At 37.6% G+C, this 24,798-nt stretch overlaps 1 protein-coding gene across 7 annotated transcripts in view; it reads right to left on the reverse strand.

Moving 5' to 3' along the window:
* ARMC3 (armadillo repeat containing 3) overlaps nt 1-7,185 on the reverse strand; it is a 90,925-nt gene extending 83,740 nt beyond the window's left edge. Inside the window, exons 1-2 of one of the 7 annotated variants that reach the window (XM_081143233.1) lie at nt 7,090-7,185; nt 3,521-3,569 (exon numbers count right to left, since the gene is read on the reverse strand). Coding sequence is in view for 4 of the 7 variants with exons in the window: in XM_081143229.1 (XP_080999355.1) it covers nt 3,521-3,568 (48 nt within the window). In the remaining 3 variants the exon portion in view is untranslated. Of the gene's footprint in view, nt 1-3,520; nt 3,570-6,901 lie in introns of all 7 variants that reach the window. The other 6 variants (XM_081143230.1, XM_081143229.1, XM_081143228.1 and 3 more) reach the window with 6 other exon arrangements.
* Nucleotides 7,186-24,798: the final 17,613 nt, after the last annotated feature.

The following is a 24,798-nucleotide window of genomic DNA, read 5'->3' on the forward strand; positions in this document are numbered from 1 at the left end:
GCAGTTTTGTCAGTCTCTGACAAAGAGTTAAAGGTTGAGATCTGAGGTTGAGAAAGAAGGTTCAGGGAAAACAAGCCCCAGGAGACATCCAGTCTTCCAAAGAACTGGGTTTGATTGCGAAAGTGAGGGAGCAAGTATTTCTATTGTATGTTGCTCTGATTCAATACTCACCAAGCTTAGCTTCCCATAAGCACTTAACTAGGGAGAGAATGTGCTGACCCATTTAAATAAATGGTCAGTTGATACTTAATCATTGATATTCCAGAGCCAGGTCATGTTCTCTTACAAGTTTAGATACTGTGATTTATCCACTGAAACTCAATTGCCTCTGAAATATTAAGAGAATAAAATTGCCATGCTCATAAACTCAAAGACCTGGCCATGAATCATGCCGGTCACACACCAGGCCTCCAGGAACTTTAGCGGCCAGATGGTCTTCCACAGCTGATTACCTGCCTCCTTTGACAGTTCAGACTTCTACAGTTCTGTAGAATGATGAGCAGTACCCTCAACTATGTCATTAATAATAACAGCATTTACTAAGTCCTTAAGTAGTGCCAGGCACTGTTCTAAGCATCTTACGTTGATCTAAACTTGCCTCATCTCTATGAGTTGATATTAATTGGATGCCCTGTGAAGTGCATATCATTACATCCTCACTGGAGTATACAGAAGTTAGGAAGTTTGCCCCAGATCATGGATGGTGGATGATGGAGTGAGGGTGAAGACTCTGGCAATTTAACTCCAGAGCCTTACTCCTAGTTGCTGAATATCTTGTCTTATACTAAATATTGCTTACTAAGGTCATTTCTGTTAGTAATTCTTTTATGTAATCATTCCACAGGAAGTTTGCCTTTTATTATAGCATCACAAACAGCCTTTCACCCAGACATGGAAATAATTTGGGAAAGCAGAATATAGTTATATTGGTTGTTCAAGCCATATCTTCCCACATCCAGGCATCTTCTTATCTAGTGTTCCCTCTTATGAGAAGGAATGGAGATCAATAAACCATACATGCACATATTAATGCATGTTTTGACAAGGAGAATGTTAAGAAAAACAAAGGGATATTTTTGTTTTAACTTTATCACCAAATACTCCTCTTCTCACTGTCCCTATTACCCATCTAACCAGTAGATGAAAGACTAATGAAGATAAAAATATTTCACATGCACTAGAATGTTCATGGCTGCACAATTTATAATTCTCCAAATGGGAAACCACTCAAAATGCCTATCAATGCTAGAATAAATAAGTACACAATGAGATGTTACAGCAACAAGAAAAAAATCATAATTATACACAACAGTTTAGATAAACCTCAAAAATGCACTATTGAACAGAAGTCAGATAAAAGAAAGTATACTTTATGGTTCCATTTATATGTTTAAAATACAGGTCATACTATTCCATGATGTTAGAGTCCTTGGCGGGCATGGGGCTATTTCTGGGAGACTAGTCATGTTTTGTTTTTTGATCTAGGTGCTGGTTACATGGTGTGTTCATTGTGTAAAAATTAATTGAACTGCATCTTTTAGTGCACTTTTCTGTACATATATTATGCTTCAATAGAAAGTTTAAAAATTGGGGAAAGAATATAAAGATCTTTGGAAACAATGTTTTTAGAAATATATTAAAAACCAAACTACCATTTGTTGACACAGAAAAGTTTATTTTCTCAAGCAGTTATATGTATCCCTCTTTTAAATCTGTTTTCATTTATAACTTGTACAACAAACCTTGCATAGACCTTGAAGAAGTATGCCTTGGAACAAATTCGAAGTTCAGATACCTTAAATTGTAGTGTACTGTTTTAAACTATTAGAATTTATAAGGTAGAAAAGTGTTTAGATATTTTAATATTACTCTATCAACTTTTTCGCATAAAGTCAGAGAAGGAGAAAAATGGAAGGACTCTTGGGAAAGCAGTAGTCAGGAACCATTGGTAATTGTCACACATGCCTTTGGCTACCCCCAAGGCTGTTGTGAACTCAAAACGCAAGAGCTAGATTTTTGCTAAAGCTAGGATTGGATTGGTTTTACAAGTCTTGATTGTGTCCCTCTAGCCCCCCAAGGATTATGATGCAGAGGACAATTCTAGAAAGACATAATAAAATTACAGAAAGTGTCTTAGACAAATACATACATTGATTAATAGTCCCTTAATCAGAAAGTGTTTGTCATCAAGTACTACGTTTATGAGTCCACTTTCTAGTAATAAGATGTCAATAATGTTCTTTTGCAGCAAAAAGAGAGGTAATGCAAACCTATAATGCAACGAAAAGAGAATTTGTAATGTTTTAAGAATATGTTCAAAGGAGAACAGCCAGACTGACAAAAATACATCAGGATAGCAAAATGACCATCTCTGCAAAGCTTTCTTAGACCTGGGCAGATAGGTGCTTCCACAACCTTTGTTCCCAACTGTATTGAAAAATCATATATAAGTAGTTACATAGTGGTGTGTGTGTTTGTGTTGTGTGTAGCAGAATCTAAAGGATTCCCATGATTTAAATCTTATTTACTGAGTATTAACTCTGTGCTGGGCAATGAGGACTTTATGTTTTATTTCATTTTAAGTCATACAACAACTGAAATGAGTTGGACATTTCAATTCCCATTGAAGAAATGAAGAAAAACTGAAATAACTTCTCCAAATTTGGCAACTTCATAAAACAAACAAAGAAACAAACAAACACAAAAAAACAGTTTGTGAGAGGCAGAGCAGGAACGAAGCTTGCATTTGTAAACACCATGCTCCAATGCTGGTGGGGAGATACCTGCACTAAGCTCAGTTTCCTTCAAACTATAAAATCCTGTTGAGTTCACTATACATACATATTTTTTTCCATTCATGTTTCATTTGAAGAAAATCATACCAAGTGTCTTTCAAAATAAGTTTCTAAAGTAAAAATTGTCTAAGGTCATTTTCTATTTTAAACACCATCTTACAGTAATTTGAAAAATGTGAAGAGAGAAAATAAAAACATGATTTTAACAGAGAGAAGAAGGGCTTTGTGTTACAAGGAATGCACCACGTTAGCATTTGAAATAGAAAATGACAATGAACCCAGACTTCTCTCTCCACAGAACTGGAAAACACAGTACTTCTGATGCCCAAAGGGTTATCTTCTGAAAGCCTTATATACATACCTAATAGCTATAGCATAACTTCCAGTTAATTTTGAAAATTCACTCAGATAATTAACACTAAGTAGAAACTGGCAAATGTAAAGTATTTAAAACCAAAAGTATTTATTCATTAACTTGGCTTATAAAGATGCCATCCTCATAATGGAAAAGCTAATAATTACTCTCTAATTGTGCTAATTATGTAATGACAATGTTGTAAATGTTTGTTTATATAATGTTAGATTCCTCTGACTAATCTTATCATTAGTCAGACTTTGGACTTCTGCCACTGTGTACTCATGTATATATACTAGTACATGCCAAACTGAACAATTTATTTTTAAAACTGGTTGTTAATGTGCTACAGTATTCAAATCAGACTTACCACATCCTTAGGAGGAGGTTCAGCTTCCTTCTTTATCTTTTTACCCATTCTGGAAAAAGATGCAATAAGTGGTTAAAGTGTCATTTACACATTATATATATACAAATCTCTCAGTTACCTATGTCCTTACTAGGTTTATTTCCTTTAAATTTTACCTAAAAAGAGACTATGCGATACATGTAGAAATTATTGCAGATGTACAAATATGTTACCTACACATCCCTGCCCAAACCATGATTTTAAAGGAACTGATTGCTAAGATTGTTGGGCATTAGTTCTGGCTTCGTTTGGAAAGGAAGAGAATATATTAGTGACATAACTTCTACTTTTTAGTTTACCATATAGGGCTTGGGAGACAAAGTCCAAGTTACTTTTGAGATCTGCAAGAATGTTTTGCCACAAAGGGAGGGGTTTTTCTCTGCTTTCTTGCATTGTTCTATCCCAAGCATCTAGAACAGTGTCTGGCACATGGTAGACATTCAGCACTTATAAAAATAATTAACTCTGCTTTTCCTGAGAGTAATGATTTTGTGAATTATATCCAAGATCAACCAACCCCATACGAATATTTGTGTCATGTCCCTCAAATAACAAAATTTTCTCTGATGTAATCCATAGCTCAATAAAAACTAATTGAGAATCTAAAGAAATGTATTCTTGGGAAATCAGGATTAGTCCTTGCAAGACCCTTTCCTACCTGCCCTCATGTGTCCACGCCTGTGTGGAAAAAATCAAAGGAATAGTAGACATAGTTGATATCCACAGAAATATAACTCCACCCAGGTACAGAAAACTTTTCAAGATGTTGGTGACTGTTAGAATAACCCTAAACATCTTTCAGATTTTCTCCAGTGAGAGTGTGTAGGATGATGTTTGGCATTAGGTAATCTCTGGTAGTAGATTCTAGTTTCAAGGAAATTACCACAGTCTCAAGAGAAATCCTAAGAAGTAGAAAATCCTTGGAGAGAATCTACAATGTCAGCGTTAGTTCAGATGGCTTGTCAAGGGAGAAAAGCAACTCCTAGCATTAGAAATACTGACCAGAATTTATCACAAATGGTAAAAAGCCACACGTTCCTAGAAATTCATAGGAACTTTTGAAAGACATCTACTCCAGGTCCCTAACTTCAGTTCACATAAATTTCAAGATCTGTGATGGCCTGGACACGCTTGCTCTGTGATGCACTTCCTCACACTATATCCAATATATTAAAATGTTAAAATACACCCACATCCCCCATTATATATAATTTTTCATCATAAACTGTTTTAAAATTTTGCAGTTGTAATCACTCAGCAATCAGTTTGTGCACCTGGAAATTCTTGCAAAATGAGAAAGTTATTTTCAAGTGTAATCAAAATGTAATATTAATGTAAAACATTTAATTTAACATCAATTTTTCCTTTGTCTTCATATTTTAGAGCCAATTTTTTTCAATTTTCAAACATTGCTTATAGATGCTTTAAAAAAGCACACAGGCCTTAGGCTTTGTGCCTATGTTTCATGCTGACAGAAACTATTCTGGACAAATGAAAATCTATCCAATGATTAACCTTTGGAAAAAAGATTCACAGCTCTTTATAATCAATTCCAAAATATAGCAGTCTTAAATTTAACAAAAGAATTCCTTATGAGTACTTGAGAAGCAATTAAATTATACCTGCATAAAGTTTATTTAAGTCACCTGATTTTCACTAACTTATTTTTCCTATTTCAAGATAGTAGTTTTGAGTAATTGCATATTGAACAGTACAGAGGCTGAAGAGCCTAAATATACAGGATTACAGTGATGAAGCTGGTCTAGGTACTACTGTGAAGTAGAAAGTGTTTAGTTTGTGTTTTTATTACCATATTGGGTGTAATTGTTAATGGGGGAGAATGTATAAGACTGACATAGGCAAGGGACAAGGAGTCTCAGTCAAGTTTTTAAAGGTTTTTAAAGAACTTTGTAAACTTATTTCACTTAATATTAATGATGCAATTAAATTACTTATTTTATTCTTTGAAGATTTGTTTTCCTTTAAAGCTACAGATATGTTGAATTAATAAAGTAAATCCCTTTGACTTTTTGAAGCAAATGCAACCTGTTTCCCTTGACTATTTTACCATCCGCCCATTGATTTCTTTTATTGTATTAAAATACACATAAAATTTACCATTTTAACCATTTTTAAGTGTACCACTTATAAAGGTAATATCTTTCACTACAGAGAATTTGTAAAACCAAGAAGGGCACATGGAATAAAATAAAAATCACTTAGAAATAAGCTCTGGGAGATAACACTATTTTGATATTGTTCCATTTTTGTGTGTTTTCTACAGTAATTTTACCATCCTACCTGGATTTCTATCCCCTATTCTCAACTTCCCTTCCTGGGACCACTTTCCTACTAGATTTTTAAATTAATGGAGTCTCATTCTCAATGTATTGCTCCAGTCATATCCAATGGGTCTGCATATCATGTCATTTAAAATAATATTTAAAAATCTCCTATGTATCTAGCCTGTCTGCTACTATTGAGCATTTGTTTCCAATTTTATGGAATTACGGAAAAGGCAGCAATGAACTTTAGACATAAATGAATGAATCCTTAGGCATACAATATTCACCCACATCCTCAACTGTTTCTTTAGGAGAAACCCCTAGCTGCGAAAGAGCTAGATGAAAAGGTATGAACCTCATCGCACTGGGTATGAAAACAAATCGGCTTAAATCTGCAGCTTCTTGATTATTGAAGAGGAACCACTTTCTTTTCATGAGTTTATTCATCATTCGTATTTCTCCTTGGTGAACTTTCCGCCTAGGGATTTTTTTTTTTTTTTTTAATTTGGTTAGCCTTTCTTTTTTTCTTTTTGTTCAAAATATCCCAGATGTCCCCTTTTCCCCCATTAAGGCTGCCCCACCTCCCACCCCAGTCCCTCTCCCCACCATTGTCCGTGTCCTTGGGTTGTGCACAATGCATATAAATTCTTTGGTTACTCTCTCCCCCCCCCCCCCCCCCCCCCCCGCCCTCCTCCATCCCTCTGACATTCCTCAGTCTCATCTATGCTTCCATGTCATTGAAACATTTCTGTCCACCAGTTTATTAAGTTCTTTAGATTCCACATATAAGTGAGATCATATGATGTTTGTCTTTCTCTGCCTGGCTTATTTCGCTCAGCGTAATACTCTCCAGGTCCATCCATACTGTCCCAAAGGGCACGCGATCCTTCTTTACAGCTGCCTAGTGCTCCACGATCTTAACTATTTCCTAGTGGGGAGATTTATCTTGGGAAGACTTAAAGGGGAGGAAGGCTAAAGGAAGTCGAGGCCCACTCCCTGAGTCAAGTAATGGAATCGGAAACCCTCCGATCTCCTCTCAGGGTCTCAGTTTAGTTACCTGCTAAACCGGAGGTGGCCGGGCTGCTGAAGAAGCCCACCCTCGGCTCCCCTGTGTAACACTCCTGGTGCAGGCCGGGCCCACAGCCCCTCGCAAAGTGCTCCCTTAGCTGCCCCTGACGTCCCACCTACGCAGCACCTTCTCCGTCCCCAAGGCTTGTTGGGACCCAGCCGCCCACCTGCCTTTACCTGCCGGGAGCTCCCGCGGGCAGCGGCCCCTCAGGCCCAGCGAGCCGCCCGCCGCCTGCGCCCGCCGCCCGCCCCCTGTTGCCCCGGTTGCTAGGCGACGCCGGCCGCGCCGCGCGCCGCGGGAGCGCGCGTCTCCGTGCGGGAAGCGCGCGCCGCCGCCCCCCGCGCGCCTCGTCCCACCGGAAGAGCGGTGGCTGCCTGAGGAGCCGCGTCAGCCCCCAGCCCCCGGCGTCCCTTGCAGGGGAGGCGATGGACGCCGGAATCCTCCTCTCCCTGGTTGTGGCCGGACAGCCCGGTGAGGTGAAAGCCGTGGGTCGGGACGCCGGGCGGCCTCCAGCTCTGGCCCGAGGCCTGGCTGCGGATTCACAGCGGCCGAGAGGCTCCGGACCGCGGGCCTCGGTCGGGCTCGGTGCGCGCAGCCTCCCCCGCCGCTTCCCGCCGGGACTCCGCTCAGCGGCAGGCCCGCATTGCAACTCCCCTGAACTGACTACCCAGTCTTGCCCCACAGAATGTATCCTGTCCCTTCCGAACTTCTTTTCTTTCCTCTTTCTGCCATTCCTCCCAAACGCCCAGAGCCTCAGTTTCCCCTCTTGCCCCGCCGCCGCCAACTCCAATCAGCCTTTGAGTGAATTTGCCATCTATGTTTTGTCCCCTATTTTGCCCCCTGGATAGGTACTATCACCCCAACTTCGAGTTCTTGCTGCACACCACAGACAGACCAGCCTTCCAGGAATCGTCGCTCCGGTCGTGTCACTCCCGTACTCAAACTCCATTGGCTTCCTAAAGTCAAGTCTGAGCTCCTTAGCCTGGTATGAAAAGCTGATGGCCCACCCCTGTTCTTTCTGTGCAGCCTTACTGCCCACCACTCTCCCGCCGCACAAGCCCCAACCAAACTTACTGGTCCCCCCCAAATTTTTCAATACTTTCTCCTCTAGATTTTTGTTCATTCTGATCCTTCATCATCTATTCAACAAATATTTATTAAGCGATTACTATTTGCCAGGTTATACGCAACTCTTGGAATAGTCCTTCCTTTCTCCTTAATTAAGCCCAGCTCCAGGGATATCTTCATAAAATACTCTTTGATTGACTTTAGCAAAAAACCTCCCTTGCACACTCCATCTCCTACCTGTGCCTGTTGGTCCCCTAACCCTAAGAGTGTTAGATGTTTTTTATGGTTGCTACTTTCATATCCTTTTATGTCTCCTCTCACCTTCTAAATTACCTGATAAATAACCTTCTACATATTTAGAATTCTTTGCATTACATTTTCTGAAGTTAAATAGCATGTGATTTCTGTCTCCTGATTGGACCTTGAATATTAGCCCCCTGGAACTTCAGCCTTTCCCTCTCTTCTAGGCCTTTCCCCTTCACTATATGGGAAGTCTCTCTTATGCCTCATGAAAAAAACAAAAACAAAATAAACCTTTGGTACTGTATTTCCTTCTAGCTATCATTCTATTTTCCTCTTTCTCTTCTTGACCATGACTTTCCAAAAGAGTAGCCTGCATTTGATATTTCCACATTTTTAACCTCTTATTCACTCTTCAAACTGTAATCATCTGGTTTGGTCCCACCACTAAAACTACCAGAATCTATTGGCTGTTTCTTAGCCTTCATCTTCCTGGACATCACTGCTGCATATAATAGTCTTGATGATATCTCATTTTTGAAGAACTGTCCTTTGGTTTCCTTGATACTATTTTCTCTTGACCTCCTACTTTCATGACTATTATTTAAGGTCTTTTTTATAAGGTCTTAAATGTTGACATTTCCCAGGGATCTGTTCCTGACTCTTCTCATACTATATGCTTTTCCAGGATGATCTTTTATATTTGTGACTTCATTGACATATATATAGCTCCAGATCAGACTCTAGTACTGAGCTCTAGGCTTATATATCCATCCTCTTACTGGACCCCTCCACCTGGATATTCAGAGACACCTCAAATATCAGCACTAACCCACCTCAACTCACCATTTTCCCAATATAAACATGTTTTTCTATTTATCAAGGGGTACTACCATCTACCTAGATACCCAAACATGAAGTCTGACTCTCATCCTAGAATCAGTCTTCTTTATATACAGTCAGTTATTAGATTCCCCAAAAGTCTCTTGAATTTATTCTGATCTTTCCATTTCCATAGCCCAAGTATACAATGTCAGCATCCCTCACCTGGATTCATTTAACAAGCCTTCTGATAGGTCTTCCATTTTCTAGCTTCATCTGAGCTTCAATCCATCTTCTCCAAGATGATCAGTTATGTTCATAATATGCCTCCCTTTTTGCTGGCTCCCAATTGCTCCACCACTTACATGATGAAATGCAACAAGAAACAAGATTCTTTTCTTTTTTTTTAATATATCTTTATTGATTTCAGAGAGAGGAAAGGAGAGGGAAAGAGAGAGATAGAAACATCAATGAGTCATTGATTGAGCCCACAACCTGGGCATGTGCCCTGACCAGGAATCGAACCCCGATCACCTGGATCCCAGGTCGACGCTCAACCGCTGAGCCACTCCCTGCCAGGTGAGAAACAAGATTCTTAAGCTGGCATTCAAGGCCTTGTTCTGGTTGACTGCACACTATTGCAGTAGCTTCTCTAATCACTCAAAAAAGTAGCAAATTGCTTGTAATTCTCCAAGTATGCCATGCCATTTTGTGCCTTTCACTCTTCTAATCAGCCTGAAAACCATCTATTGGTCTTTCAAATTTTATTTCAGTCATGATTTCCTCCAGAAAGTCTTCACTGACTTCTCCAGACATAGCAAAACATTTCTTATTTTATGCCATCACTGTATTTTACACTTGCTCTATTTCTGCTGTTTTCACATGATATTGTAATTTATTGGCTTATATGTGTGTCTCCCTAATTAAGCTGTTTCTAAATGTTCTTCAAATAAGTAACATTTATTGAATTCTCATTATGAAGCAATTATGAAGTGGTTAAAGTGCATCATTAAATCCCTAGAATAACCTTATGAGGGATGAATGAAATAATTGGCATAAGGCCACTCTACTAATTATTGTCAGAGACAGAACTTGGACTGAGGTCAGCTTGACTCTTATAGCCATGTTCTGAACCAATATATTGTACAGGGTCATCCTGAAAATACAGTGTTATAACAAATTGTAAAGAGCTTTCATGAAATCATTAAAACTTCTCTTTTGATTGTTTCCACAGATTTAGTCTTACTGAAAATGTGTGGTTTTTGGTCCTATTTATTTTACCATACACAGTTGAATGACTTTGACAAATGTTTGCGGTTGTGTAACCACTATCATAGTGAAGATATAGAACATTTCCATCATCCCAAATTTCCTTCATACCCCTTTGAAGTCAAACCTCTCCCTCTACCCCACTTCCCTGGGAACAACTGATCTGTTTTTCCCCCTATAATTTTGTCTTTTCTAGAATGTCTTATACGTGGAACTACACAATATGCTGCCTTTTGTGTCTGCTTCTTTAATTTAGCACAATACTTGTGAGATTTGTCCATTGTGTTGCTTGTCCCTTGATTGAGAGTAGTATTACACTACATGGATACACAATATCCATTCACTGGTTGATGGACATTTGGGTTCTTCCCAATCTTGGACTGTTATAAATAAATATGCTCTAAACATTTATACACAGGTTTTTGTGTAAACATATATTTCTTCCTCCTTGGGAAAATACCCAAGAGTGGAATTTCTGGGTCTTATGCCATGTGTATATTTAATATTATGAGAAGTTGCCAAACTGTTTTCCAAAGGAACTATACTATATCTGCATTCCCACCAGCAATAAGTGAGAGATCCCATTGCTTCATATGGTCTGCAGCACTTGATAGTGTCAGTCCTTCTAATTTTAGCCGGTCTAGTGGGTGTGTAGTGGTATCTCCATCTGGTTTTAATTTGCATTTGCTTCCTGACTGATGATAAGCTCATTCTCTGTATTCATTCTCTGTACTTGTTAACCATTTCTATACATTCTTTTGTGAAGTATCTGTTTAAATATCATTTCTACTTTTAATTGAGTTGTTTGTCTTACTACTGTTGAGTTGTAAGAGTTCTCTAAATATTCTGGGTACAGGTCATTTACCATATATATATGTAATTTGGAAATATTTTCTGCAGCATATATTTTATTTACTTCTTAAAATTGTCTTCAAAGACCAGAAGCTTTCAATTTTGATAAAGCTCAATTCTTTTTTTTTTAAAGTTAAGACTTTTTTATTTTGTTTTTACCCTAAGAAATATTTCCTTAACCCCCCATCCCCAAATATTAAAATAAAGAGCTTTTCTTATGTTTTGTTTTAGAAGTCTTATCATTTTGACTCTTATATTTAGGTCTGTGATCTATTTCAAGTTAATTTTTGTAAATGGTAAGAGATGGGGGTTGAGGGTAACAGTTTTGCATATAGATATGCAAATGTTTCAGTACCACTTGAAGAAACACTTTCTCTTTTGAATTACTTTGGCATAAAATATAAATTTACCCTGTATATCTGGGTCTGGGTCTGGACTCTATCCTGTTCCTTTGATTAATATGTCTATCCTTATACTAATACCACAATCTCTTTTTCTTTTTTTTTTCTTTTTTTAATATATCTTTATTGATTTCAGAGAGAGGAAAGGAGAGGGAGAGAGAGACAGAAACATCAATGATGAGAGAGGCATTGATCGAGCCCCCAACCTGGGCATGTGCCCCGACTGGGAATCGAACCCTGATCTCCTGGATCCCAGGTCGACGCTCAACCGCTGAGCCACGCCCAGCCGAGCACACAATCTCTTGATTATTGTAACTTTATAGTAAGTCTTGAAATCAGGTAACAGGAGTCCTCTAAATTTTTTCTTTTTTCAAATTGTAGTAAACACTCTGATTCCTTGGCATTTTCCTAAAGATTTTAAAATTAGTTTGTCAATTTCTACTAAAAAACCTGTTGGAATTTTGATGGGGATTTTATTGACTCTATAGGTAAATTTGGGGAGAATTGACAGCTTAATCATATTGAGTCTTCCTATTCATGAATATGATATATCTCTCCATTTATTTGGGTATTTTAAATTTTCTCTCTGCATGTATAGGTCTTGCACTTGTGTTTTTAAAAATTTGCATGTGAGTATTTTGTGGGTTTGGGTGCTATTGTAAAAAGTACCTTTAAATTTCAATTTTGAAATCATTATTCTAATATAAATAAATACATGTGATTTTTACATATTGATCTTGTATACTCTGACCTTGTTAAGCTCATTTATTAGTTCCAGTAAGGTTTTTCTATAGAGTCATTAGTACTATTGAAATAGATGTTCATTTACAGATTTATAAATAAAGACATTTTTACTTCATACTTTCCTGTCTGAAAGTCTTTCTTTTTTTTTTCATGCCTCATTGCACTAGTTAAAATCTCCAGTACAATGCTGAATAAAAGTGGTATAAGTAGACATTTTTGCCTTGTGCCAAATCTTAGGGAGAAAGCATTCAGTCTTTACCATGAACTGTAGGTTTTTTCTGTTTGTTATTTTTTGTTTAATTTATCTTCATTGTTGAAAGTATTACAGATGTCACCTTTTCTTTCCCCATTGTCCCCTTCTATCCCACCCCCCAAGGCCTTCACCATACTATTGTCTATGTCCATGAAAACTGTAGGTTTTTTTGTAAATGCCTTTTATCAAGTTGAGAAAGTTTCCTTTTACTCTTAGTTTGCTGGTGGGTTTTTCTCACAAAGTTTAATTCTGTCATGTTTTCTCAGATTATTTAGATGATCATATGTTTTTTCTTTTTTAGTCTATTAATATGATGGCATTAGATGAAATTACTTTCAAATATTGAACCAACCTTGCATTCCTGGTATACACTCTATTGGTCATTATGTATTATCATTTTACATAAAACTGAATTTGATTTGGTAATATTCCCTTAAGGATTTTGCATCTGTTTGTGAGGGATATTTGTCTGCAGTTTTCTTTTGTTGTAATGATTTTTTTTCTTGGTATCTGGATGAGGCTGGCCTCATAGAATAAATTGGGGAGTGTTTCTTCTTTTTCAGTTTTCTGGAAGTGTTTATGTAGAATTGGTAAGATTACACCCTTAGAATTTATCACTGAAGCTATCTATGCCAGCAATATTTTTGGTGGAAAGGTTTTTTAATTATGAACTCTTTTTAAAAATAGCTACACAGCTGTTTAAGTTGTCTATTTCTTTTGAGTGACCTTTGGTAGTATTTGTAATTAAAGGAATTTGTCCACTATAAGTAACCTGACATATTTATTAATATAAGTTTTTCACAATATTTTCTTATTTTTTAATATCTGTACTGCTCCCTCTTTTGTTCTTATGTTGCTACTTTGGAAATTGATTTTAAATGATATATTCATACAAAAACCTGCACATAAAAGTTTATAGCAGTTTTATTTGTAATTTTGGAAGCAACCAAGAAGCCTTTCAATAGGTGATTGAATCAAATATATATATAAAATATTCTTACAGCGGTCCCTGGCTGGGTTGCTCAGTTGGTTGGACTATCACCCCATACACCAAAAAGTTGTGGGTTCAATTCCTGGTCAGGGCACATACCTACACTGTGGGTTCAGTCCTCAGTCAAGGTGCATATGAGAGGTGACTGCTTGATGTTTCCCTCTCACATCACTGTTTCCCCTCTGTGTGCCTCTCTGTGTGTCTCTCTGTCTCTCTCTCTCTCCTTCTTCTCTCTGCAAAAATCAATAAAAACATGTCCTTAGGTGAGAATTGAAAAAAATATATGTTTACAATGGAATTTTACTCAGGGACAAAAGGAATGAACTATTAATTCACGGAACAAAATTGATGAATCTTAAATTTATTTTGCTCAGTGAAAGGAGACAAACCAAAAAGGCTAGAAAATATTATCCCATTCATTATAGATTCTGGAAAAGGCAAAACTATAGGGATAAAAACAGATTAATGGTTGCCAGGGCTTTTGGAGAGGAGAGGATTTGACTAGGGGAAGCATAGGAAATTTTTAGAGTGAAGGAATTAATATGGTACTGTAGTGGTAGATACATGATGCCATGCATTTGTCAAAACCTATAAAACTTTACAGTACAAATAGTGAACTTTAATGTATGCAAATTAAAAACACAATAATTCAGGAGGTTGGAAAGTCCTAGGATTTAATGCAAACCATGATAAAATAATTTAGCTGTATTAAAAATATACGGAATAACCTCATGAAAGAGGTGAGGGGAAATGGAGCTGACCTAAATAACTTTGGAAAATCGTGTTTTGACTGAAAACAAAAGAACTATACATAAATAGTGTATTCTCCTTGGTAAAGTTGTTTCTCACAGGGGCCTACAAAGTCTAACAATTCTGAAATAGCAGTACATTTATTTTGTGGTTAAGCAAATAAACATGAATGGCAGCCACGCTATTAATAAGTAAGATTTTAAAAGATCAAAGGTCAAATTATCAAAGGGCAAGAAAGCAGATTTCATTCATTGAAGAAAAAGTGATATTTGCTATTTGCCACCTCTACTTACGTAAACATAATTTCTGACCAAGGTGACTATGAAGAATATGAAAGGTTTTGATCAAGAATTACATGCAACACTTTTGAGCAGTAAATCAGATGTGTGTGTGTGTGTGTAAAATATTCACAGAAGCAAACTCAACATTTTCATTTTAAAAATATGATTAATTTGTTTGTAAATTTTTTACAAACTCAGTACTTAATATAGCTCCACTATTTTTCTTTTTCCTTCATCATAAATATGTAATATAAAGAAAATGTAATAATTTTTTCACCCAGTTCCATTCTGACTCCCCAAAATCTCCTCCAGTTCATCTCAATGTGACTTACAAATATCATTTTCTGAATGTGCCGTATGTGGAAAAGTTTGGAAAGCATTCATCTAAAGTCTTGTTGACCACTAAAAGTTCTGTGCTGTGTCTACAGGATTTTGTCTCCAACAGTCCTCAGCCAGTAACTTGACATTATCCATACACGGAGAGGTCATCAAATGTCTACTAAACAATTTACTAGAGCTTGTTCCCACTTCCTGTAAATTGGTGAACTTCTTTTCCTGGTATTAACGTACTCGAGCCCAGCCAGGCGTGGCTCAGTGGTTGAGCGTCCACCTAGGATCCAGGTGATCAGGGTTCGATTCCCGGTCAGGGCACATGCCCGGGTTGTAGGCTCGATCAATGACTCTCTCATCATTGATGTTTCTGTCTCTCTCTCTCTCCCTCTCCTTTCCTCTCTCTGAAATCAATAAAGATATATTTTTTTAAAAAAGGTACTTGAGCAGCAAATTAGCTACCTAAATATTGTCGGTGAATATGAACTAGGGCTGGGAGAATGAGAAATCTGATGGATTTTTTCTACCCCACCACAGACAGCACTCCTTTTACATCTGGATTATTACTGACCCTCAGAGTCAGCATTTCTCCCCTAGACTCTGTTCCAGTCTATGTAGTTATTTACATGATTAGAAGACATTTTTTCTCATATTATGCATGTTTTAAAATCAGTGTCCTTGGGTACTGTCACCCTCATGCACTACCCACAATTACTGTGGCTTTGGAAGCTAATTAAACCTCATAATACTATCAGCTCTCCCATGTTAACAGCTTGAAAGTGATCAACATAACAAACTTTATTTGATTCAGTAGATATATTCTAGGAAATATGATTTTGATTAGAATTTTTGAAATCTAATTATACTTTAAGAACATTTAGAGAAATCTGAGGATGAATCACTTTATATAGAAAAAGAGCCCAGCTGGCATGGCTCAGTGGATGAGCATCAACCTATGATCCAGGAGATCGCAGTTTGATTCCCAGTGAGGGCACAAGCCTGGATTGTGGGCTAGATTCCCAGTGGGGGGCATGCAGGTGGCAGCCCATCAATGACTTTCTCGTCATTGATATTTCTATCTCTCTCTCTTTCCCTCTCCCTCTCTCTTTCCCTCTCCCTCTCCCTCTCCCTGTCCCTGTCCCTCTCCCTGTCCCTGTCCCTGTCCCTCTCCCTCTCCCTCTCCCTCTTCTTCTCCCTCTCCCTCTCCCTTCCTCTCTCTGAAATAAATAGATATATATAAATATTTTTTAAAGTCCTTAAAAAAGAAAAGGATAAAGAGCCTTCAGTAAAAGAAAGCAATTATCTATTAGTTATCTATCTTATAAATTTAAGTTTACTTAAAGTGAGAGGGTACATATGTATAATATTAGATAATCTGTCATAATATGTTCTTTTTAATGTATTCTTTGAATTCATTTTTATTCAATTTGGATGAGTCATGTGGTTGATTGTGATAAATCAACTGAAATTAGTTGAAGATAAATAAAAATGTAAGACTTATGTTTATAACATTGAATACAGTCTTCCCGATGTAAGAAAATCCACAAACTGTATGGTAAACTTTCACCGTTTCTAGAGCTCAAGCATATATAGTTTGCCAACATGTACTGTAAATAGTTGCTCTTTTTCTTAACAGCGGATTGCCACAAGGCAGCTTCTTCTACCACACTGTGTTACTTAGAAGTTATCTGCTTTTTTGGCTGTTGTTCAAGTTCTTTGCTTGTAAATCCTCTTTATCTCATGCTATGGTTGAAGCAAAATATTGGCACAGTTTCAGCGCATTTGTCTTGTACCGGGGAGAAAAAAATTAAGGGCCCCAGAGACTGACACTGTTCTGCAAATTGTCATAAAACAGTAGGGAGCCCTGTAGACTATTCAAAAGGGTAATACTACTAAGCACCCACTGTGAAAAATAGGATCCCCTCACATGAAAGGCAGCCACACTATAGAAAAGATCATTTACAAGCTTGAAAGATAGAGTTTCAAAGTAAACGATTCTCATTGTGTACTTGACTCTAGGCCTTTAAAATCAGCTTAACCTAGTGGACTGGGTCCATAAGTAGCCGCCGTTTAGTTGTTAATCTAGTTTTTACATGTCTTTAACTCTGAACTCAGCTTCTGTGATTGCACTATGGAGATACCCACCAGTTTGCTAGAAGTCCTGAGGTTTAAGAGAAATCAGTGTGCATCCCACTTGAAGAAAAGGTGATAACAGATGTGTGAAACAACATATGCCTTCTCCCAGCTGAGAGGGAGGAGGCCTCCTTCATACTGGTGGTAGATGAGATGTCTGCAGATTTTAGAACAACAAAGACCCAGGCTCTGCTCCCCATCAGTGCCACAGGAAGCTGCAAGAACCAGAGAGAAATGGCTGAATTGTTTATTTAGGAGAAAAGACTGTAAGCTCTAAGCTTCCAATCTTGTTGATGTCAAAACAGAATTAGATGTGCAAGAGATGTATTGGGGAAATGCTTGTGAGTAATGAAGAGGAGAGAACACAGGAGTAGGTGGACCACCATGCAGGACTGACCCTGTGACAGAAGAGGGGAATGGAAAGAATTGGGTAGGAAGAGCCTGCGACTGCAATGCAGCTCTGAGAAAGTCTCCAGCAGGCTGATAGGGGTCCCCAAAACAAAAATGCCCAATAGAAGAGAACCATCCATAGTGGGCCATGATGGCCTGGCTCAATATCTCCACTGTGTTCCCATCAAAGGCTAAGAGGGGCCAAGGACAGAATGAAAGCAGCAGTCACTTACCTTTTCACCACAGGTTCTCTTGAAAGGAAATCTGAGCAGTACATCTCCGCAGCCACCACAATGATTCTAAATTTTTAACTATGGCAAAATAAAGGAGCAAGAGTAGCCAGGAGAATTTCAAAGAGAATAGTGAAGGGGGATTAACCTTATGAAATTTTTTAAACTTATTTTTTGAAGTATAAATTACATACAGTAAAATACAGCAAAGTGTAATTTGAATAATTTTTACATATATATGCCTGTGTAACAACCACCCAGACCAAGACATAGAACATTTTTAGCATTGCGGAAGGCTCCCTTGTACCCCTCCCAGTCAACACATTCCAAAGGTAATCCTTATTTTGACCTATAATACCATGAACAATTTGACCTGTTTTTGAACTTTATATAAATGGCGTCATACACCATCTACTGTTTTATGTATAACTTTTTTCACTCAACATTATGCCCATGAGATTCATTCACGTTGTTGCCTACAGCAGTAGTTCAATCTGTTTCATTGATTTAATTATTCGATTTTATGTATTCTTTCTATTGTTGATAAATATTTTGGTAGTTTCTAGTATGAGACCATTATGAATAAGCATTTGTAATATATGCATTGGGAGCACACTGCTTGCCCTGGCCGGTGTGGTTCAGTTGGTTGGGTGTCTTCCCTTGCACGGAAAGGCTGCTGGTTCGATTCCTGTCAGGGCACATTCCCCGACTGCAGGCTCAATCCCTGATAGGTGGCATGCGGGAGGCAGCTCATCGATGTCTCACTCTCACATTGATGTTTCTCCCTCTCTCTTCCTCTCCCTTCCTCTCTCGCTAATCATAAAAAAAAAAAAAAAGAGCACACTGCTTTAACTGTATCCTACAAGTTTTGATACATCATTCAATTAAAACTATTTTCCAATATTTTTAGTGATTTCTTCTTTAAAGCATGGGTTACTTAAAGGCATCTTGCTTAATTTCTAAACATTTCAAACGTTTTTAGCTATATTCTTGTTGATTTCTAGTTTAATTTCACTTTGATCAAAGAACACACTCTTTATAATTTTAGTCTTTGCAATTTGATAAGACTTGCTTCTTTATGACTTAGATTATGTTCTATTTTGATAAATGTACATGTATACTTAAATGAATGTGTATTCTGCAGTTTCTTAATATATATATTAGGAAAAGTTTGTTAATTGCACTATTCACACCTCTTATCCTTACGGATGTTTTGCCTACATTCCCTCTCAGTGACTGAGAAAGGTCTGTGAAATCTCTAACTATAATGGTGTTTTGTTCATTTTTTCTATTAGTACTTTTAAATTTTGTTTTATATATTTTCAAACTATGATATTAGATACAAACTTAGGATTTTTATGTTTTCCTGTCAAATCAATCCTTTTAGCATTATGAAATATCCCTCCCCAAATTTACTTATTTTATTAATATCTAATTTAGTCTTTTTTGATGACTACATGGCATACCTTACTTCATCTAGTTATTTATTTACTTACTTACTGATTTATTTATTTTACTTTCAATCTTTAAGTGCCCTTTTCCTCTGTGTTTCTGTGTTTCTATCTTCACATGTCATTCTCTTCACTGTATTTGTGTCCAAATTTCCTTCCTTTTATAAGGACATTGGATTGGGTCCCACTCTCATTCAGTATGACCTCATTTTAAATTAATTACCTCCTCAAAGACTCTATTTCCAAGGCAAATCACATTTACAGGTATCAAAAATTAGTCCTGCTACATATCTTTTGGGGTATGCAATTCAATCCACAGCAAACTGCATTGCCCCTATTTCCTTCTCTGTAAATTTCCCTTAGTAGCCTATTCATTTTTTGAGAGCAGGAACTTTATTTTTACACTCTTAGAATCTAGCATAGCATCTTAATTATATTTAGGTACTCAATAAATGTATATAGAAGGTAACCGAAATGAATTAGAAAAATGCTTGCTTTGCTAAAAATCAACTTGGGAAAATGTAGGAGGAAAAATAGAATACTATAAAAATATTTCTGTTTTTGGCTGTGAATCCAACTCTGTATATAGTGTATCACTTGGATACAAATTTGGGCTGTTGGCAGCAGAAAAATCCAACTCACACTATTTTAAAATTAAAAAAAAATTTATTGGTTCACGTCGCTAAAAGTCCAGCAGTATAGGTCATTTTTCATGTGACTCATAGGCTTAATGATACAAGCCAGAGAAAATGGAGCAGGTTTCTTCTTTCAGGCATGACAGAACAACTGGTGCTGAACTACCACAAACAACTAGAAAATTCATCAAGAATATCTGAAACAAGAGTTTTTAGACATTGTAAATAGTCAGGACTGTAATACTTTAGAGAAATGAAACAAATAATGTGAAACTAATGATCAAGCACCTCTGGCTTCTGCCTAGCCCTAGAGGCGCATTCCAGATTGTAGCACAGAGGGGGAAGCAAGCAGACCACAGTGGTCTCACTGAGTTAAAGAGACAGGGATTTGAGTTTGGGGATGCCGAGGGGAATGAAATTTGCAAAGCGATATACTGAGGAAAAGAAAACTGTGCAGAGCTAGAGCTGCAGAAACCTACAAACCTCCCCAAAGTTCTGTTGAATTTTTGGCTGAATTCTGAGTTACACGTGTGCAGTGCAGAAGAACTTCATGAGGCCTTGCAAAGAAGCTGTGAAATGAAAATTCCCAGAGCTCACGTGGGACTGTGACTCATATCCAATCATCTATTGAAAGACACTTCTGTTGTTTCCATATCTTTCCCTGAATCATAGCAGAATCTTAGCAACGTTTTGTTTTTCCTTTTCCTGTACTCCTACTACCTTACTCCTGCTGTTTCATATATTGAATTCTTCTAAAATATTATTTTCAATTTTTTTATTGCTTTTAAATTTTTTAAAAAATTGACACATTTAAATTTAATAAGCTGTTTCACTGATTTCTTTATTTTGTATCTTGTATTCAACTTTTAAAAAAATGTATGTCTTTATTGATTTCAGAGAGAGGAAGGGGAAGGGAGAAAGGTAAAAACATCAATGATGAGAGAGAGCCATTAATCGGCTGCCTCCTGCATGCCCCCCACTGGGGACCTAGCCAACAACCTGGGCATGTGCCCTGACTGGGAATCAAACCTTGATCTCCTGGATCATAGTTTGATGCTCAACCACTGAGCCACACCGGCCAAGCTCCACTTCTTTTTCTTAAATCTATTTTTCTTCTTCCTGCATGTGATGCTTTGTAATGTGCCTACTTGGCTGGGCTGAACTACATTTCCCAGAATTCCTTTTCTTGTATGTTTCTGGTTAGGATGCTCACACATGCTGTTACTGATCTGCTGATGTACTGCATAGGCATGAAGTAGTTGCAACTAGGCCTGCAATTGTTCTACCTTCCTGCAGATCAACCTTCCACTTCTCTGATCCCTGAACCAGGTGTGCGTGTTTAACTCTATGACATAGAGCCCAACTTCTTCAGGATACCCTTGTCACCAATGTCAGAAGTAACAAGAGTACACACAGGTGTTAGTGTCTCCAGTTGATGTTTGTGGATACCATCCTGCTCATGATCTTTCCATGCTGACTGCCTGCCCTGTGGACTTCAAGCTTCATTATCAAATGCAGGGACAAAAGCTTTACGGAGACTGCTTCACTAGCTCCCACAATTGTGTAAGTGGGTAAGCCAATTCTCTGTAACAAATTTCTTTGTGCATAGGGATATATATATTTACCTCCATCTCCTACTGGTTCTGCTTCTCTACTTCCCTAACTGATACACTAAAATACATCAATTAATTCATAAAAGGTCTTTTATTGCAGTTATTCTTACATTTCCAGTTATGGTTTAAAAAATTTGAACCTGTTTGCTTTGCATATTTTACAAGTGCCTCATAGTTTTTGGTCTTCAATTGCTCCCCTTCTTTTCAGAAGCAGGTATAGATTTTTCCAGTTTAATTTATTTATTTTCTTTTATTTCTAGGGCTTGGGAGGTGTAGGGCTTCAGTGTGAGCTCAATCTGCTGTTGTGACCTGGGTTCCTTTAGTGTTATAAAGAAATAAAGTAACGAACAATTTTTTAAAGGAATAAAAAAGTATCATCATTATAGCTAAGCCTCCTTAGTTTGATGAGTATGAATTTGTAAAAAGTTTAAATATAGAAATTTTAAAAGAACAAAGGGTGAGGGCATAACTTTCACATCTGAAAATTCCTGATAGGTAGGTTGATATTATATTAGAAGTAAAGGAACTGTCACACATTCTCAAAAAGAGAAGTGAAAGAATTTCTACCTACTTAGGGAAAGGGGATAGGTAAAAACTCTGCTTAAATGACAAATAGCTTCCTTTCAAGAAGAGACTTTTTAACCTGCTTTACCTTAATTTTTGTATGTCACACTAACTTAAGTTTGATTTTAGGGAAAAAACTACTGTCTATCAAATTTTAAATTTTTAGGAGTTACTCAGTTTTCCTGGGTCTTTCCCATGTATATAGGAGGTACACACGTTACTCAACTTTAATTTGTTTTTTTCCTGCTAAATAATTTTTTTTGAACTTTCAGATTAACAAAACATCTTGAACAATATTAACACAGAATTGCCACATAACAGAGCTCCTAGATTAAGCTAAATTAGTATATCAATTGTCATGTAAATGATGCTTCTGCAGTGCTAAAAAAATGAATTCTAATACAACTTAATTCTTCAATGAAAAAGTTGAATAATCTTTTTGCTATGTTGTCACTTAATCTTTGAATTATTTATTTACACTCTTTTTTACATTATAACTAGCAATGCAAGGGATAAGGTACATGAAGCACTTTGTAAACTATAAATCACCAGAAAAAGGTAAGGTAAAATTGTTGGAACCTTTGGTTTAACTAAGTGCTACTACAGTGGCTATTATTTAGGGGTGTTATCTCTCAATTCCCTGTCTAATGATATTAAATCTTTCCTGTCTATACCATGAAGTTTAAGTAACTGAAGACAAACTGAAGTGTGTTGATGGCATTTGAAAACTAAAATCTCCCTAAGCCCCAATTTGTTTTTTCTTGGGTTTTGGCCTTATATATACACACTAGGGAAATATATACAGTCTGTCCGGGTCTCCAACCTGCCAGTTCTAAGATGCTGTGTAGTGATGAATTCACTTTACTCAAAGAGAAGTCTGGCCTTTGTCCCTGCTCCTGGGAGTTAACCTTTACACCCTTGGAATGTCCCAAGTCATAGGAATATGTTGTTAGTAATGATGGACCCCTCAAACCACACCACACCTAATGGCTTATGTTAATGAGATTACTTATGATGGACACCTGATAGGTTGTGGTAAGTGATGGCTCAGTGTGGGGGTCTTCCTGCACCAAAAGTCTTAAAGGGAGAACTGGGGACACCAGAAAGACCAGTCATATGATTAGAAAGTTGGGGCTTTGGGCCACATGATATCAGTCTGATCTTCAAGAATGAGAGAAAGCTGAAGATTGAATGTGGGCCATGACTCAGTCAACCATGCCCACTTAATGAAGCCTCAAAAAAACCTCTGGATAACAAAGCTCCAATGAGCTTAGGTTGGCAACACTACACGTGTGTATTGCCACTCCAGGATAGCAAGGCACCTCTGAGTGCAGGGAAGCTTCGCATTTGGAGCCTCTCTGCCCCAGATTCTGCCCTATATATCTCTTCCTTTGGCTGGTTCTGATTTGTGTCTTTTGTCATAATAAAATTGTAAATATATATATATATATATATATATATATATATATATATATATGATATTTTCCTGAGTTCTGTGAGTCATTCTCCCAAATCATCAAACCTGAGGGATTCCCTGGGGACCCCTGAATATGTAGCCAGCTAGTCTGAAGTGAGGATAGCTCTGGCAACCCCAAACCTTGTGGATGGTGTCAGAATTCTTGGGAAGACTTGGTAGTCTGAAGGACTGTGCCTTTCACCTTCAGCTGAAGCTGGTGGATTTGATATGCAAGAGCTAGAATCAGCAGGATTTAGTGATTGACTGGAAGTTAAAGTAATGATGTAGGAGGTATCATGGATGACTCTCAGGTGACAGACTTGGGCAACCAGGGACATGGTGGTGCCGTCCATCCACTGAGACAGAGAATACTGGAAGAGGACAGGGCTGTCAGGAAACACCCCAAGCTCAGTTAGACTTGCTGAGTTTGACACACCCACAGGTTACAGCCATGTGTTCTGAGATGTCTACTATGAATCTCTATTTATAGGTCTGAAGTGCAGAGGAGAGGTCTGTGCTCTATCTGTAGATCTGGGAATTGCTGGAATATGGATGATATCTGAATCATGAGAGTGACAAGCTTACCTAGAGAGAATGTGAACAAAGAGAAGCTCTTGTACAACGTTAGGTGTAACTCTGCTCAAACCCACAACAAGTTCAGAGCTTTATCTGGAAGAAAAGGCTCGGTTGGGGCACATGGTAGGTGGAAGAGCCAGAGAAAGGAAAACTTCATGGATTTTTAAATATGTGATCACCATCTTTCTCTCTTTTCCCTCCCTCCTCCTCAAGCAGGGAGTAATGCATGGGTGGGTTTTAGGCCTTGTCTGGGGTTATCTGGAGATCAAACTCCTGCTACTGTTGAAAAATGCCTTCACAGAGCTAGAGCTTCAATCCTTTTACTAAATACAAGCAGTAGCTATGTAGTTAGCACTGACTTTTTTGTGAGATGATGACTGTGTTGATTAACTAGATCTGGGGAATCCTTTCACAGGTATACATATCAAATCACCAGGAAGGTCACTTTAAATACGTTCAATGTTCTATGTCAATTGTACTTCAATAAAGTTGAATTTTTTAATAAAAAAGGTAAATTCAGAACTCCCATTGTTTTGCTTTGTGGGTTTTTTTTTTTTATCAGGGAGCATGGAGATCTCTTTTGCATATAAAAATTAATATTATATTTACTTCTTTTATTCTTGAATGTTTTAATGCTATTATTCACCTGGGCAGAGAGTTTCCCAGAGGTACTCAATCAAGCAACAACCTTTCCAAAAGTCTTGTGGGGATTTAGAAAAGTTTAATTTCCTGGCTCATCTACTGTTGCCAGCTTATTTTCTGACCAAGCCCTGAGACACACACACCCCCCCCCCCCACATCAAGGGTTAAGTCATATTCTTTGAAAAAGAACAAAT

The sequence above is a fragment of the Miniopterus schreibersii genome, assembly GCF_964146895.1.
Source record: "Miniopterus schreibersii genome assembly, chromosome: 1".
Taxonomy (NCBI): domain Eukaryota; kingdom Metazoa; phylum Chordata; class Mammalia; order Chiroptera; family Miniopteridae; genus Miniopterus; species Miniopterus schreibersii.